Source organism: Triturus cristatus, chromosome 3_1 (assembly GCF_964204655.1).
Source record: "Triturus cristatus chromosome 3_1, aTriCri1.1, whole genome shotgun sequence".
NCBI classification, from domain to species: Eukaryota; Metazoa; Chordata; class Amphibia; order Caudata; family Salamandridae; genus Triturus; species Triturus cristatus.
The window spans coordinates 453,037,457-453,056,012 of NC_140583.1; the positions used below are offsets into that span (position 1 = coordinate 453,037,457).

The following is an 18,556-nucleotide window of genomic DNA, read 5'->3' on the forward strand; positions in this document are numbered from 1 at the left end:
TGAGACAGTGAGAGAAGTGCGCCGGCTGCACAGATAAAGTGAGATAAAGTTAATTATATAAAAAAGTGAAGTGATATAAAGTGTTATAAACTTGAGATGTAACGTGATATCACAGTGAGATATAAAGTGATATAACGTGAGATATGAAGTGAGACATAAAAAGTGATAACGTGATACAAAGTGATAAAGTGATAACGTGATACAAAGTGACAAAGTGATACAATGATGTGTAGTGATATGGGAATGTAAGGGATATATATATGAATTGCAATTTGTGTAGGCAGGTAATGAGGAGACTTTTCTCTACTTTTTATAAAATTTGAACGGCACATTACTTAAGTGCTACTTTGCGTATAATATTGCATATGCTGCAATATTTTTGGCATGCCTGTTTCAAACGCACATCAAAGAATGTGTTGCTTTTTGGAGGTACCATAATGGGATGTGAATAGACTCAGCCGGCTCCCCTAGAGGGAATACCTAAATAGGTTTAGGTATAAAAAACTTATTTCTTCCTTGGTGACAAAGTTCCCCATGGAATTAAAATATGTATTTAAAAAGGATTCTATTTTGCGCACTTTTATAAATGGAGCTATGCAGAGCGTTTTTTTGTGGTTTTCTGCCAGCCAAATCTAGTGAATTTGGTGTATTTTGGCTTCTTGAAAATGGAACCGTTTTTGGGCTGTTTTTGTGCAGTCTTTTGGGCTACTATTGAGAAGCACTTCTTGTAAATATGACTTACAGCTAGTATTTACAAATGGGTTGGTTTAAGTACAGTCTGTGGGCTGTCTTTTGTCCTAAGTGTTGATCTGTGGGTTAAATGTGTGTTTAAATGTCTATGTGGTTTGTCATTGGTGGTACTTGTGTGAGTAAGTAGCGACTGCGCTCTTTGGGTAAGAATGCCTAGCCTTAAGCGTGCTCTATTGTGTGTTCTGAGTGTATGACCCCCTTCTGAAAATGTCTGGGATGAGCTCAATGTGTTTTTTTTTTTTGTAATCATTCTGTTATGCAAAATATCATTAAAATAAAATATATTTTAAAATAATCCAGCAATGAATTATGTAATATATGCTAAATAGCTGCACGCTATCATTAAAATTTACAGAGTAAGACACTATACATGTGTGCAAATTGCCACAATGCTAAAGATAAAATTAGAATTCACAATCAATAGGAATACAACAGGCCTCATAGAAAGGAAGAAAAAACAAAATTGTGGGCTTTACAATAATTTGGACTAAGATACAAAATGTCATAGCATTTATCCTTATGTATTAGGTATTAAAAGGCATTCACATTATCTGAGTGAGTTGGTTGTTGTTGAACTAAACACACATTACAGAACGATAGATTTATGCTGGCTTGAAAGGCGTGAGAATTTGACGCCTGCTGGTCACAAGTAACAGCTGTGTCCATAGCACATGGCTAATTTTGACTGCAGGCTACAGAGGGGAAAATGATGAGTCACCTAGATTTTAAGTCAGTGTAAACCTAGTATGAAGGCCTGCATTACAGACTGCTGTTTTAAAAGTTAGAAATATAGTTTCATTATTTTGGATAACAGAGAGAAGATAAGAAGGGATTTCCTTTCTTAATGCCTTTTTACATAAGCACATCCGTGGTTTTGATGTTAAATAATAACTGTCCTTTAAAAAGTGGCACAGATTTTTTCATGTTTCGAGTAAGGCTTCTGTGCTTAACGTTATAAATGAATGTGATAGGAAAGGAATGACGCTTGCTTTTCATATGTGCAACCATCAAAAGGGTTGGAGTTATTAAAAAATAAAAAGGGAAATTTTGATTATATATTAAAAAAAAGTATTAAAGATAAGTGCATTAAATTCTTTTTTTAATCTTTATAATGCCTAATAATAATACCGTAAACTCCTAGCATTAAAATTTAATTTAAGCAGTGTTTTACAAGCAATAGCGGGAACTAAAATGGAAAATGTCACTTTACCCAGGCGTACAAAACTCATTTTTATAAGGGTGTACCTTATACATTTCTGATCCCCCATCTCTGGGATATGTAGAGACCATTCTGGGGATGACTAATATGCCAAAACATTGTTGGATATTCATTTTTAAGTGCCTCAAACACCAAAGTCGAAATTGGGCAAAATTCACCTTTTAAAAGCAGTTCTGCAACTCAGAGCAGCTTTGAAGCTGCTTTTAGGCTTCAGTAAATGCACACATTTAAGTATAACACAAGTAGCTGACTTCTATACTGCTAGACAAGCACTCAACACACTGCTTACAAATATAAATTAATATAAAAACCCAGCAGAAGTTATTCTCTTACCTCAGAAACTGGAAAACAGGAATAACAGGACTGCCTTTCAGCTGTGATTCTTCATAGTGACTTTGAATTGAAAAACCGCATGGAAAACCTTGCACACAAAATAGGACAGCTGGTAAAGGGTTGAAGGTCGAGTTCTACATTTAGAAGCTTAGCAGGGCTCAGAGTAAGGTTTGCTTTGACATTTCGACCTCTGAAGCTTTTTGAAAGACGAGATGGCAGGGCAGGGAGAGAAAGAGGTTTTGCTTACTTATTTTGGCAAAAGCAAGTTTTTGTGCACTCATATGAACAGAGGGAAATATAATGGTATATGTGAACTCTGATTAAGAGAATGGCTCTGCCATGTATATAGCACTAATGCTTTTAAGGCTGAGGTAAGGAGGCAAGGGGATTTAGTTTGAATTCATGTGCCCTCATGTTACACTAGTATACTTGCTAAAGGAATTGATGGTTGGTTAGTCATGTTTTTTAGCTAGCTCAATGTGCTATTTACCTCCTATAACTTTGTGTATGCCCAGTTGCTACATATAGGAGTTGATAGTGTTGACAGAAGTGAAACCTATTTCAGGTTTCCTACTGTCAAAATGGGGGAAGGAGGCTAGCTCCTCTACAAATTAAGGGTAGGCAAATGTATGTTTTCTCTCTCTTTTTCTCAATTTCTTTTGAGCCTGTCTAAACTGTCTATGAAATAGCCATGAGACATTTAATTGGCTATTCAGTAATACTGTTTTAAACATTGTTAGCATTAATAAAATGAATAAAATATATATGCTATGTTACTGCCCATCCTGTTTGAAAAAATTATGAAAGGGTGAGTCAAGATTGCTGTTCCCTTATTTGACCTTTAAGGGGAGCTAGATGTGGGTAGTTTTTGTTCTAAAATTCTCAGGTGATAACACCATTATTATTAGCTAGTCTGTGTAAATAAACTGACAGTCCTTATTAGAGCTGATGTTGCATAGTTTGGATTGTGAAAAGGAGAATGCAGGAAAGACCCCATGTGATCCTTAGCAAACATTTTTGAAGAAATGATTGTTTTATAGGAGTTTGTTTATCACAACATGTTCTGCTGGAGAAAATGTACCCATTATGTTGAAGTTTTTAGTTCTTTATGTAATAAGAATCCCTGTTAAATTAGCAGTTTTAGATTTTCCTGTCGCTCCTATAACATGAGCGCATGGTCCTAAGCGTACAATGTAGGTGCTTTTATTAAGAGAAATCATTTTAAGAAGTGTCTGCAATCCTGTACAAGTAATATAAAATCTATGAGTAAAAGTGTAGAACATTTCCTTTTTTTCTTGAGGGTTTTCAGATTAGTACACAGGAATACACAGATGTAAGGATTTAGGGTATGTCTGTGTTGTTTTTCTCTTTTCCTCAGAATTTAGTAAATGAACACAGACTTCCTTGGCTGCTTGGGATTGGGTGATGTATTACTCTTGTCAGTTCACCAAAACGTTCCTTTTATACTTGCCAATAGGTCCAGGCTGTTGTTTTTTTAACTCTCACATAGATGAAAGGGGTTCTTGGGTGCCTTGCTAATATATGGGGCTTCCCAAGACTAGGAAGTATTCTGAGACTATCCTCTCTGTTGGTAGACCATTTCTGTGCCTTGTCTAAAGACCTTTTGTTCTATCCACCAATAGATATTTGCTGCCTTACAACCATTGCCAGAGGGGCCCGGACATCAGATTCAGCTTTGGGAGTCAGCACCAGTCCAGCTTGAAGTCAAAGTGAAGGTAACCAGCACAGGAGTTGCAGGGAACTAGGACCTCAGTGAAGGTCGAAGCCCTGAGATGAATTGTGTACCCCTGCCACTGTCTTGGGCGAAAGACGGGGTCAAAAATCAGAAAGGAGAAATCATGGATCAAGTTTTTGATGCCCAGCTGAGAGAGTCACAGACCGACCAGAACGGCAAGGAGGCTTTGCTTGAGGTGACCCCTTTTGAAACAAGGGTTGCTTCAGAGATCCTAGCATCAGGCCTCTGAATCCTGTTCCCAAAGTGAATGCAAGTTTGCACCTTTGTTTGTTGGTCAAGAGATACCTGGGCACACTGAATGCAATGTGTGGCCCCAACGAATGAGCAGTGTGCCAGCAGAGCAATATAGGAGTTAGGGAAGGACTTGAGTTTAGGGTACAGGTGCTGTGTCTCTGGTGCCTGTTAGATTGAAGTGAAGAAAACTGGTGCACTGCCTGAGACACTACACAGGATCGCTGAGGGCATTTGCTCTGGGGGGTGATTTCCCTATCCTGAAAGAAGAAATTTTCCCTTGAAACTGGGCCATGATTCTTGAGTTGCGAGTTGTGCAGCTCCACCGTGGAAACAACAAGAGCCTGCCTGTGAGGCTCAAACGGATACAGGGAGAAGACTCCCCTCTGGCTGGTTGTACAGCGGCTTCAATTCCCCAAGGACTTCTTCTTTTTCATTAGCAATGCACTCTTTTCGTCGTCCCATTTTTGAGGAGGAGCAGCCCTTTGCAGCTCTTCGTCCTAATTCCTATGGCCCTGTGTGGTCCTCCTGGTCCTTTAGAACCAGGATTGTTTTTGTAATATTCGGTGTGACTTCCTTAATATTTGTATTTTTTATAATGTTTATTCTACACGAAAAACGTTTTCCTGAGCAGTTAACCAATGTTACTTTGCCCTCCTCCTAAAAATATGATTGTCACTGAAATTCATAGGAGCTTTGAAAATGTTTTTACTAGATGGTTCTAGGATTTGCTTTTTTTGCATAGTGTGAAAACAAAAATTATAATTCTGTTTGTGATAATAGTCATTACTCTCTCCTGCTATCTGTATGTTAATTATAACCCAATGCTTTTTCCCCTTTCAACTCCTGCTTATACCTTATATATACACACTTAATGAAATGTTTAGAATGGAAAATGTCCACCTAGCAATGAATTAAGATATTTATAAATTTATTAAAAGAAATGTGCAAAATATTTTCTGTGTTCCTACTGGATCATAGGAATGTCTTTAGCTCATGCTAAAAGGACCATCTGTTAAAGATTGCAGGGATCTGTTAGCATGAGCTGAAAGCCATTTTGTACTTGTCAGCCATTTTAGTTAGCCATGTGCTCGCCATGTGCTGTTCCCCTCTTCCAGAGCCTTGCACATGCTCAGAGGGGCCTAGCTAGTAGAATGCACCTGCTCCTAGTATAGAACTGTCAGGCTATTCTTACTAATGTGCTCAGTTTGGACTCTCCTCCCACATTGTTGAGCAAGCAAATCTTGTATACCCATATTAGTCATTTGCATGCTGGTACATGCCAGGACATCCCCTTGGTTTTATGCTGACTAATGTAACCTAAGAATCTCTAAGGTCCCTGTTTTCTGTACTCCTTAGAATGACTCCTACAGTTCCTGAGGGTACTGTGTGACGTAGTCTCCCTCATCTGAGGTTAATAAAGATATCTTTTATATTACAGCTTCTGTGCCAATCTCTACTTTGTTGGTTTAAGAGAACCAGGTGTATCAGTGAGACCCCTGAGTAGGTTTCTATTTTCTACAAGCATCACTCAATTCCTCGCCCTTATATTTCATTGGCTCATGTGTTTGTCATTTGTAAATACTGTCTTCTGATTCGTACAGAGGCTTGTTAGTCCCTCCTTATTATGGCCATGTCGTCATTTGTATCCTCCCATGGTTACTGGCCCCTTTACTTAATTGTTACATGTACGTGTATTTTTTGTTGACTCGTTGGCTGCCGGACACTCGCAGGCTGTGTTCCGGGTCCCTCCCGCCGCAGCACCGCCTGAAGCCCCCGAGCCCGTTTCCCTCCCTCCCCGGCCTGGCCCTTCCCCTGGTTGTTGCTCACTTTGGGATCGGTCTGTCACGTACGTCGCAGCTCGCTGTTCATTAACAGAGCTGGGTGAAGGGGCTGGGACATTCTACAACAGGAGGCTTTACACACAGCACTCTGGGCCCATTGCTTCTCTGACTGGAACAACACCCTCAAATGAAAGGATGTGCTTTGAGAGGCGAGCTGACAAGAGACAGCAAACGGGGCTCAGCATCTATCCTCTCACAAAGCATCACGCTTCGTTTTATAGCATCTGGCCCGCAGCATGTCGCTGAAACAGTTTTAGCCTCCGCAACATTCGAGGTCAGACAACAAACAGCTCCGCCGCACACAATGTAGACATAATTGCCACATCTTCTATCCCTCGAAAGTCTGCTGTATCTATTCCATTATTACGATATTTCTGTTAAAATGAACTAAGATTTTAGGGGTTATTTCAAACACAATCTAGTCTCAGAATATATTTAAGGAAACAAGGACAGAAAAAGGAAGCATTTATTTTCGTAATCGATTTTCAACTTACTACGAACAACGAGTAATGTACGTCTTTCTTTTGTGATGTGTTCTTTGGTTCCATTTCTATTGGCATTAATAATATTGTTATTTACATTTTGTTATGCTATAACATTATGCTGTCACGTCATTATCTTATAAATCACAGACTAGTGGACAGCACACCCGGTGAAAGACATTAGGTATTTACGGATAAATGCTGTCTATGCATGGACTGTTTAATGCTTGGAAAGCGTTTGTGTATTTGAGCTCATTCATTCACATCAGGAATATACAGCTTGTCAGAAATGCTTTGTGTGCGTGTGTCTAATAAATGTATTTCTGCCCAGGATTTAAAAGCAAATGTGCAAGATGAATTGGTCAATTAATCTTAATGTCCAGGAAAACCACAGCCTCTTGAAAAAGAAATTGAAGTTCCGTAACTTACCTGCAATCGGCCGTATGCCGCATTTTGCAACCCCTCACCCTGCACCTCCTCTGCCCCACGTCACCGCCCCAGTAACACGCCCTATACGGGCCGTCGCTGCTTTATACTGTATTTTGTTGGCACTTTGGGGCTTCTGTGCTGGCATTTCAACTTTTGGAAGAGGCAATAAGTTTATTTACTTGCAGTACCCCAGGGCGTGTGGGACAAGTTGCCTTTTTTTGTTTTTCAATCACATCCTCTTTTAGGAGAAAAACATTTACCTAAAGCAAAAAAACAACATGCTTCTATTGGGTCATTTGCACATTTTAAACATGCGGGGAAAGTATTTATTTGCATTGCGTACTATAGATCTAGGGCAGGGGTACTCATAGTACGGCCCGTGGGCCGCCAGCGGCCCGGCAAGCTTTTCTTGGCGGCCCGCGGACCTTGCAGACATCGTACCGGTGTTTGTTGAACAGTGTCAGCAAACACAGACTCTGCTCTGTGGGGGCCCGGGGATTCAAGCGATAGTCAGAGTGGAGCTGCTGGGGTGCTAAGAGGTGAAATACAACAAAGCCTCGTTATCATGCAAATGGTCTCTTAAAGACCTGTGAAGTACTCGGGTGGGGCTGTGTGTGCCCTGGAAGGGAAGCTGCCTCAGCTGCAGGGGCATAACGCAGCCCCCGTGGTGCGGGGCCCCCACGCTCCAGGGGCCCCCTCACTCTAAGCGAGGGAGACGGCTGCGCCTGGAAGCAATACTCTTCAGCCTCCCCAAGTCCCCATAAATTAAACTGTGCGTGCACACCATGGTGACGGCATCTAAGCCTCCGAGTCTTCCCTCTCATTCTATCTCGCTCCTTAATGAAAACCGAGACTTCAAGAAACGGGTATTACCCTCTCATTCCTCCTTTCGTTTATTTGCTCCCCTGTGAAATGGATCCAAAAAAGAATAACATTTTTGCTAGAAACGTTGTCTTTCTCTGACACAAGTGCAGCCTCCGGGTGGAGAGAATAAAACATTCCAAATGTGAAAAATAAATAACTAATTAAAGCAAGACAGAGTGGTTGCAAGGTGGCCAGATTGATTTATTTACACCTAAACACATTAGTGCCACTTTACAGTGTTTACCAGTGAAGTGATACTCCTCTCTCTTTGAACAACATAGTTTTCCCTGTGTGGGAATGTGCACCTTGCCTGGAGGTACTGAAATACCTGCTTGATGGGTGAATTGGAAAACAAAATGTGTACAGCGACTGTGTGTTTATGAATGTGGTCTTTTTATACCATACTGCCTATGTTTTGAAAGAATATAAGCAATGGGCACTGAAACGGGTCCCTTCCGGGCCCTGTAGTCATGGCCTTACCTTTTCATGCAAAAGCACTCACTAATTTTAGAATAATGAGTGTAAAAGGAAAAAGGTAACCATGACTGAGAGGGAGGGAGACAGGGAGAGGGAGGGAGATGGAGAGGGAGGGAAAGAGGGAAAGAGGGGGAGAGTGGGATGGAGGGAGGGAGACGGAGAGGGAGGGAGACGGAGAGAGAGGGAGAGAGAGAGGGAGGGAGAGAGGAAGGGAGACAGGGAGGGAGACAGAGAGGGGGAGACAGAGGGAGACGGAGAGGGAGGGAGAGAGAGAGGGGGAGAGAGAGGGAGGGAGACAGGGAGGGAGACAGGGAGGGAGACAGAGGGGGAGGGAGACAGAGGGGGAGGGAGACAGAGAGGGGGAGACGGAGAGAGACGGAGAGGGAGGGAGACGGAGGGAGACGGAGGGAGAGGGAGGGAGACGGAAGAGGGAGGGAGACAGAGGAGGGAGGGAGACGGAGGAGGGAGGGAGGGAGATAGAGAGAGGGAGAGAGAGAGATATGTGTATGCCGGGTCCGGTGGCTCAGTGGACGAAGGCGTCCGCTGCAGGGACCTGTGTTCCACCTCATGGTCACAGTTTTTTTTGTTGTTCTAGCCCCGCCCCCTCTCCCAATGACCCAGCCCCCAAGGTGCGGCCCTCGGCCACAAACCACACTGTAAATTTGGCCCCCAAGAGAAAGTTTGTGAGTACCCCTGATCTAGAAGAAGATTTACATGCCCCTTGCGCCACTTTTGCGTCATTTTTACATGGGAAAAGTGAGGAAAGGGTGGCGCAAGGGGCTTGTGAATAAGCCCCTTAGTTTAGACTTTCGTGCTTCGGTGGAACAATCGTCAGTGTTTTTGCCCAATGCACTCATGCAGTTAGTTTTGCTCCTTCGGTAAGCCCGATGTGCAGCATACAGACAGATGCAAACATTTCTTTTGTTGTGAAAAAACCTGCCTTCACTCAAAACATTTGGCTGTCTTGTCGGAAGCTCTTGTTCATTATCTACGCCAGGGGTCTCCAACCTTTTCTGTAGTGAGAGCTACTTCTGGTCAAGGAAAGTCTTCCCGAGCTACTAGCAAATTTTACACCTGTAAAATAGTGACTACTACACTATGACCACCCAAAGCAAGATTTTCAGTAGTTACCACCCAAGTATACCAAGTGCAGTTACCAGAAGAAATGCTGGGAAAAAGTTCTTCAATATTAAATGCCTCCCCTTGACTTATGAAGTAACATTCAAATCTTGACATGCCCAGTGGCACAAATGACATAAGCACAGCATTACGTCTCCCCAGTTCAGCTTGAATTATCATTCAACAGTTTCTGAAAATGCACATTTTTCTATCTAATACTACTTTCCACTGTGGGCAAACAAACTCAAATTTCCAGAAGAAACCCCATTTTTGAAAACTAAAACTGCCTTTAAAATATCAGTTTTCAGTTTTTGAGAAATACACAGTCTCAAAACATCAGCTTGTCATTATCATCATGTACTCCCATGTACAAATGCCTCATATGGACATACTACTTTGAATTCCCAGGTATTACAGTCATATGCCATGGATGCTCACCATTGGTATAGGAAACAATGGTCCTAGACTTCTTTAAAGCTACAATTCAGTTATGAAAAATATTCATTAGTCAAAGGGCATCCGGCACACATAGAATTAGCATTGTATCATTAATGTATCACCATTTTCTTTACAATGCAAACAAATATATCCTCAAAAGACACAAAGGCACAACATATCGCTCCAATAGTGACTGTTTATTATTTAGTTACTTTTATAACAGATCACCATATTCAATGCTCCAAATAGAGAAAGAGGTTGCTCCAAGGGAAGTGTGAAAAAGGAAAGTGCTTGTGAGGTAGGACAGATATAAAGGAGGGGAATCCAAAAGGCAAATTCAATGACGAATCAATTACACATTCTGGTATCCTTAGTAAAACTGGCCATGGTTCATAGTGGCACCAGTTTTACAGACAGCCCTGTCCCTTATGGATTTACAAATATGCATTTCATGATTTTCTGATGACGCACAGAGAACATTCATCTGTGAAAAGGCAGGGCTGGGATGATATCAGGTACAGACCCACTGTGGCGGGGGGGGCGAGGGGGGTGTCGATGTTTCGACCCTGGTTGGAGGGGAGTCAACCTAGAGTGAGGTACAGTCAGGATACAGCCCCTGAGGAAGACCCGCCTGCAGAGGATATAATTTACCCTCATTGCACCAGGGTCGAAATGTCAACACTCTCCCCCAGTGGGCCTGTACCTGATATCATGAAATGAATATTTGTAAATCCATAAGGGACTGGCCTATCTGTAAAACTGGTGCCACTATGAACCACAACCAGTTTTACTAAGGATACCAGAATGTGTAATTGATTGGTTATTACATTTGCCGTTTGGATTCCCCTCCTCTATATCTGTCGTACTTCACGAGAACTTTCCTTTTTCACACTCCCCTTGGAGCAACCTCTTTCTCTATTTGGAGCATTGAATATGGTGATCTGTTATAAAAGTATCTAAATCATAAACAGTCACTATTGGAGCGATATTTTGTGCCTTTGTGTCTTTTGAGGATATATTTATTTGCATTGTAAAGAAAATGGTGGTACATTAATGATACAATGCTAATTCTATATGTGCCGGATACCCTTTGACTAATGAATGTTTTTCATAACTGAATTGTAGCTTTAAAGCAGTCTCGGACCGTTGTTTCCTATACCAAGCGTTACCCAGGTCCATGGACAATTGTGGGTTACCCCATTATATCATAATGGATGCTCACCATAGCACCACGGGTGCCTGGATTATGCCAGTAATGCCCACCATTATACTAGGGCCACAGTTGTGCCAAGGCTGGAAACCAGAAGGATCAGGGATAAGACCACATATCAGTCATGACCATTAATATGCCAGGAATAGGTACAAATAGGCCAGTCATGCTCAGAGTAGGTCTATGATGGCTGCCAGCACTAGACCAAAAATACTGAAATAGTCAAGGATGACCATAATTACGGCATTGGCACTATTATGTCAGGAATGGACACAATTATGCCAAATATAACACTCTTATGATGTGGCTAGCATATATATTTGGCGGTTCTTGGCACCAGGCATAGTTTCAGGAATCAATAGTGTTTATTATGAGCACACGCATAAATGTTGATGAATTTCTTAATTTTCTCTGGTATGGCTCATACCCTGTTCTCCTCAGGTCTTGAGCTGATTGTGCATCTAACTGACACATTTTCACTCTCACTCCTGCAGTCCCGCACTTTGGTGAGTCAGCACTGATTACAGCTCAGGCTACTGCTGCCATACTTTTTTGATGGTGCACTGTTCACACACATGTTGTGACTGATGAAGGAGGGACTGCAATATGGTCATTCTCCTTGTGGCTTAATTATATTGAGATTGGATACAGACTGTCATGTAGCAGGTCCTATAAGCTGGCACAGTGTGTATTTAAGTGTTAGTATGAGTTACTGTGATAAGTTTGGCTGGCTGTCACTCTTAGGGTCTTGAGATGATCAGTGCTGCCTTCTTTAATAGGCACCAAATCTGAAATTGATACTGGGCTTCACTTCACCTCAGAGAGCTACTTTGAAGGTACTGGCGAGCTACCAGTATCTCCCGAGCTACTCGTTGGAGACCCCTGATCTACGCTCACTTCTTCTGACACTGTGGAGTCAACACCCACACACAAAAGTTAAAGTAATTTTAACCACATGCTGTCACAGTTACACATGTTTGCGAAAGATCATTGGGGGCCTTTCGTTCTCAGCTTCTTTGCAATCATTGTTAGAAATGCGTAGGGTTTCTAATCTAAACAATACCAAAACAAATATGTTTACTTGGTAAATGTTTTTATGTTGGAAAATAAAGTTCCTTTGACGAAATAGGTTTATTGCTAGAACAACAATTTACTTCAAAACCGTTAAAAAGAAAAGCTAAATCAGACCGTATTTCAAGCACTTGGGTTTTCGTTCAGTGGCCTTTCCTTCTTATGTGGTGGCTACAGTTTTGCAAAACTCATGGCATCTCGCCTTTCAATTACTTTCATGGGTCAGGTTTCAGAGGTATTTGCAAAGTATCAACATACCACATGCCACATAGTTCAACAGCATGCCACATAGTTAAACTCCACAACATAAATACCACACCACCACACAAAATGCCATTCCACATAATTACACTCTGACACACAATCCCGCTCCACGTAATTCTAGTACACTCAGTACCACAAAATTACTATCCACATATTTCCATTACACACCATGCCACATAATTCCATTACCCAAAACCACTCCACACAATTTCATCAAACACAATTCCACAACTAACAATTCCAAGCCATATAATTCTATTCCACGCCACATAATTCCATTCCACACTACATAAATCCACTCTAATCCAAAACACATGGGTAGATGACATCCTTATTTACAGCACCAATACCTCTAACTCCCACAAATGCGAGACCAATTTGCATTGCAAATGCTTGTTTAGTGGAAAAGCATCCTCGAATGTTTGAACAGATGCTGCACAGCAGCAAAAGGCTGGGTTTACAGCAGGACAAATTTACAGAGAACCGAAAGCTGGGTGTGTGGAGGGGGAGTGGGCTTTAGGCTAGAGCAGATCATCAGCAGCTGGGGGGCAGGGGAAAGGGGTGCATGGCACACAAACAACAGGCTAGGGGTTATTGCAGTGAATAGCCAGGGAAGAAGACTGACAGCTGCTTCTGCTTCTAGGATGTCAAACCCACAGACTTAAAGAAAAAACCTCAACACACGTTTCAGTGTCTTCAATCTCGGTGAGGAGCAGTAGAGGAATGTGTTTCCAAATCTGTTACTGACAGGCACTGAGCGATTAGAGTGAGCTATTTTTGGTCAAAATCAGAAAAATCATAAAGTATAAAAGAAAACCTATTTATCCTTTCACTGCAGACGCGGTAACATAACAAGCAAAGAGATACGCACCATAGATCCTATGTAGTGGACGGCTTCGGCGCACCTGCTGCCCCCTCGCAAGCATCGCACTCGCAGCATGGTTGCTCTCTCTGGCTCTGACGAGAAATGTTCTCACGACTGGTGCAGAGCTAGCAGCCCTGGATGTTAGTCCCTGACTGGATGCAAATGTAGTGAAAGGGAACCGTTGTACTCGCGTTTTTTTATCCGCTCTACCGGCCCGCCCAATTGGCTGCTCCCACAGAACAGGTGGTGATGCAGGCTGAGCTAAAGGTCACAGAATTCCCAGATTAAGGGCTCCTGGGGGTGGCATTCATGAATGTCCATCACTGGGTAGCTTTAGGAAATTAGCACATTCCATGGACACGTAGGTGCTGATTGGCTGGCGTTGTTTAGTGCGAGCCAGTCAGGACGCTGGCTTTAGAGCGCACAGCAGTTGTCAGTGAGGGCTGCAGTAGGCGCTCGTTTTTTGGTCAAAGGGAAATTGATTGCGGTTATCTGAGGCACTTATAGCTGTTAATTGCCTCGTTTGCAGCACAAAGGCAGAAGTGGCAGCTTCTGTTAGGGAAGACTTGTGTACTATTTGCAGGGCTGGGAGGGAAGATTTAATATCACCATGGGTTCTGTCCCAAGCGTGGGTGGGATTTGAAAGGAAAAGGAGGACAGCAGCAAGTGGTGTGTCAGCCGCAGTTGCTGCCTGTGTGTCAAGTGAAGGCTCTCCGACTGGAAGCCAGAGAGCCTCGAGCAAATTAGGAAGTCATAAAGTTAATTTGAACCATGAGGCTTTACCCACCCCTGCCCCGCAAGGTCTCTGCAGTACAATGGGGAGAGGGAGGGGCAGAGCTGGCACACATGCTGTGCAGAGCTCTGCTGCTTCAAGGAAAAGGTTTCTTAAAGGAGCCAAGCAAATTAAAGGGAAAGTTTCAGAGCTGAAAATAGCTCAGTTTCTCCCCCCGGTGGCAAAGCTTTGCATAACCAGTATTTCAGGTTAAGAGTGGAATTCGTCATAATAAGGATATACATATTTTTAGGAAAAGATGTCAAAATACGGGTAGCGCTAAATTGTCATTGACTGTGGAAAGAAGCCTTTTACCCATGGTTTCTAGTGAGTCTGGTGACAGGGTGTTACAGCCAGTTTTGACAAATAATAGCATAAATATGACAAGCTCAAAGGCAGTTGAGGAAGATTGAGTTTCCCTCAAGATCTAGCACTGGTGCATTTAGGCGTAGATAAAGAAATTAATTGTCTGGAATCAAAAAATAAAAGCGGTTCTCCTGATAGTTTTGATAGAAAATCAGAAACAGTGGGTGAGTGGATTTGGGTCCCCACAGAAATTAACAATGAAAAGAGATTAGCTAGTTCGAAGAAAAAAGGAGCTCTTGTGTCTGTAGGTTTTGGCGGCTCTCCAACCAAAGTGGGAGAAAAGCTGCCAAACAAAATAAAGGGCAGTAAAGAAGTTTTGGACAGGTCACTAGTGTCCTGCATCAACATAAGAGAGGAAGGAAAACATTTCAAAGCAAATTTTACCACAACGATGGAACAAAAGCGAACAGCACCACTTTCTACTACGATAAATTGGAAAGTATACGACGGGGGTGTGGGGATGGGGAATGTGCTGGGGGTAGTATGGTAGAAAAAAGGGGTTCATACAGAGGGGTGGTAGACAATGAGGGGGAATGGGGTGATGATGATTTTGGATCTTTGGAGGAAGGCAAAATTGAGGATGATGGGGAAAATTTTAAGATAGCAAAAAAGTCAAATGGGGGATGGGGGGAATGCTAAAAGCTTGTCCAGAGATTATTTTTCACAGGATAATGAAATCGAATGGGAATGGTGCAGAACTAGGCTAAAGAAAAATAGGCACGAAGGGGAAAAGAAGAAAAGATCAGCATCTCTTGAAAAATCCGTAAGATCAGGTGAGGTTCACAAAAGGGCAGTCAATAAGAAAGTAGGCTTTGACAAATATGTGGGCACTGACGATAGAAATAAAAGTGAACAATTTGCAAAATATTTCTCAAACCAGGCAGATACAGGTGGTTCTAATACTGCAAAAGATAAGAAAAAAGACAGCAGTGAATCAGATAGCAAGAATTATGGTAAAAAACCCATTTAAACGCCGTGGAAGCTTTTACCGTATATGGGTTTATCTATGCCTTAAGGTTCACACTTAAGCAAGAGTACTAAAGAAAACATTTGATTTGTAGATGTTTTCAAATGACTCCACAGGGGAATTCAGTCAAAAGAGGGTTCCAGAGAAGAGGCATGGGAGCTAGCAAAGAGGCCGGGGTACCTACGAATATTGATTCATGGACTTCAGCTTCCCTTATTTTCGCTAGCGTATATTGTGAAAAGTTTCCAGAGAGATCTGTGGCAAGATTCAAATACCTAGACACAATAAGGAAAGCGTACACTGAATTTGCCGGTTTTTATTGGCTTCATTATGATGAAGAGTTTAGAGCTAGATTGGTACTTATTCCTGAAGAGCCATGGGATGAAGTAGACAACGACCTTTGGGTTCAATGGATGCATCCTCAGATGCCTCCCCCTTCAATCCATACAGCGAGCGGCTTGGCGGTAGCTCATCGGCCTTTTCTTGGTAGACCCACAACGGGTGGGGGGGGGGAGCTGGAATAAATCTCAAGGATTCGTGCCAGGTGCCTGTTGGGATTTCAACAGGGGTTATTGCCAAAGGATTCTCTGCAAATATAAACATGAATGTTCTAGATGCGTTGGCGAACACGCCATAGTGCAATGCTTTGGGGATTAGAGCAAGTGGAGCGGGTTTGGCCAAGACAGGGGGAGAGGTTTCGCATTTCAACCTGGACTCAAGGGCTTTTACACCAATTAATGTGGAAGTGTTGTATTTCTGGATGAAGTTTTACCCTAATTCACATGATGCTTCCAAATTGGATTGGAGTTCCAAGAATTAGGAGTCAGTGAGCAAATCCCTTCAAAGGGAGTTTGGAACAAAATTCCACTCCCTCCGGACTCTACAGCACTTACGAACATAGCTGTAACTATTCCTACTCCTATACCATTAGCCGCTCCAGAACGTTTTTCAGGGGATGCTAGTAAAGTTCAAACCTTTCTTACTCAAGTCGAGTTACACTTCACTTGTAGACCAAATGCATTCCCTGACCCCAAGAATAGCATTTTTAATTTACTATTTGTCCGGAGACGCCGCTACATGGGCGGTACCCTTGGTTCAAAGAGACAGTCCCTTGTTATATAATTGGAAACTCTTTGTGCAAGAATTTGAAAAGGTATTTGACAGACAGGCGGTTCTCAGACCGAGAACTATTAGAGCTAAGACAAGGGAACAAGGATTTGGTTGTTTATTTATCACCATTTAATAGATTGGTCGCAGATACAGCATGGCCTGAGGAGAAAAGGTCAGCTATATTTTACCAAGGACTAAAAGATGACCTAAAAGATGTCTTAGCACAGATTGATCCACAACCCACTACTTGTTCTGATCTCATTAACCTAACACTTCGATTGGATCATTGTCTGTCTGAACGAAAGGGAGACTGGAAAAAAACAGAGAAAACGACGTGGTGTTTTGATAAAACAAGAAGTTTTTCTAGTCATAGTCCTGTAGATAACGCACCGGAACCTATAGAGATCGGAACATTGCGTCAACCATTGACAAAAGAAGAAAAAGAATTACGGAGAAAAAATGGACAGTGTCTGTACTGTGGTCGCAAAGAACACTATGTAAAGGAATGTCCAGTAAAGCCAAAAGGTAAAGGATCACCATCCGGATGTATGATGTTACAACGCATGCTTTTACAACGCATGCTGTTACAACAAAATTTTTACAACGCAAATGCAGTGACAACGCAAGTCTTTACAACGCAAGTCTTTACATCGACTTGCACTAGATGGCGTGCTAACATTAAAAAAGTGTAATTTACTATTCTAACTCCAGTCCACGTAACAGTAGGGAAGGTGTTTGGATAGTAAACTACACTATTTTTAATGTTAGCACGCCATCTAGTGCAAGTCGATGTAAAGACTTGTGTTGTAATGGCATGCGTTGTCAATGCATTTGCGTTGTAACAGTTTCGTTGTAATGGTAGTGCGTTGTAAAAGTTGCGTTGTAAAGGTTGTTCCCCTCACCATCCATAAAGAGTGTAGCTAGTGTAGAACATAGTACGGAAAACTAATACACCCAAGAAGTAAAGAAGGGTTACACTTGGGTGTTGTTACCATCCCTTCACAGACAATAAATGCCATGTTGAACATTCCTAAAACAACACATTTTAGAATTGAAGTGGAAATTTGTTTTCATAAACATAAATAGAAGATGAGTGCGTTAATAGATTCTGGCGCAACAGGAAATTTCGTAAATGATTCCACAGCACAATAATTGCAAATTCCTCGTAAAAAGAAATTAAATGCAGATGTCGTACAAGCGGTAGATGGCAGTATGCTGTCAGGAGGTCATGTAACCTTGCAAATCATATCAATACAACTGACTTGTTGAGACCATACAAAAAATGAAACACATTCAGAAGCAATTGTGTTCGACATAATTCAGGCACCACAGTATGGCCTTATTTTAGGGATACCGTGGCTAAAGCTTCATAATCCCCACATCGATTGGGCAGAAAGAACCATATCACTTTACCTCATCATTTTGCCATGAACATGTACAAGAGAAAGAACCACGACGTCTTCTGAATTGCATATAGCACTGCGGCAGAAAAAGAAACTGAACTGCCTTGGCAGTATGCCACGTTGACAGATGTGTTTGATGAACAAGAGGCGGAAGTTTTACCACCACATCGACAGTATGACTGTCAAATCGATCTAGTACCAGGTTCCGTCGTTCAATGTTGGCGGATTTATGCTCTCACCGAGCAAGTCAATACCTTGATCGTTACTTAGCTAACAGGTTCATGCGATCCTCTACATCCCTCGCAGTGTCGTCACTTTTTTTTATTCCAAAAGCAAATGGTGACCTGAGAGCTTGTATAGATTATAGAGCATTGAATAAGATCACTGTCAAAAATAGATACCCCCTACCTCTGATCCCAATTCTGCTGGATCAAGTTAAAACGGCTGTAATCTATACAAAATCAGACTTACGGGGAGCCTACCATTTGGTGCGCATTCGTTCTGGCGACGATTGGAAAACTGCTTTTAAAACCAGGTATGGCTTATATGAATACACTGTGATGCCATTCGGACTTTGCAATGCGCA

The 18,556-nt window shown here is 42.1% G+C and overlaps 1 protein-coding gene across 1 annotated transcript in view; it reads right to left on the reverse strand.

Annotated features, from left to right (window-relative positions):
- Positions 1-14,172, reverse strand: part of LOC146860394 (glycine amidinotransferase, mitochondrial-like) — a 184,894-nt gene extending 170,722 nt beyond the window's left edge. Inside the window, exon 1 of the mRNA XM_085644260.1 lies at positions 13,359-14,172. Coding sequence (XP_085500386.1) covers positions 13,359-13,427 — 69 coding nt within the window. The 5' untranslated portion in view covers positions 13,428-14,172. The remainder of the gene's footprint in view (positions 1-13,358) is intronic.
- Positions 14,173-18,556: the final 4,384 nt, after the last annotated feature.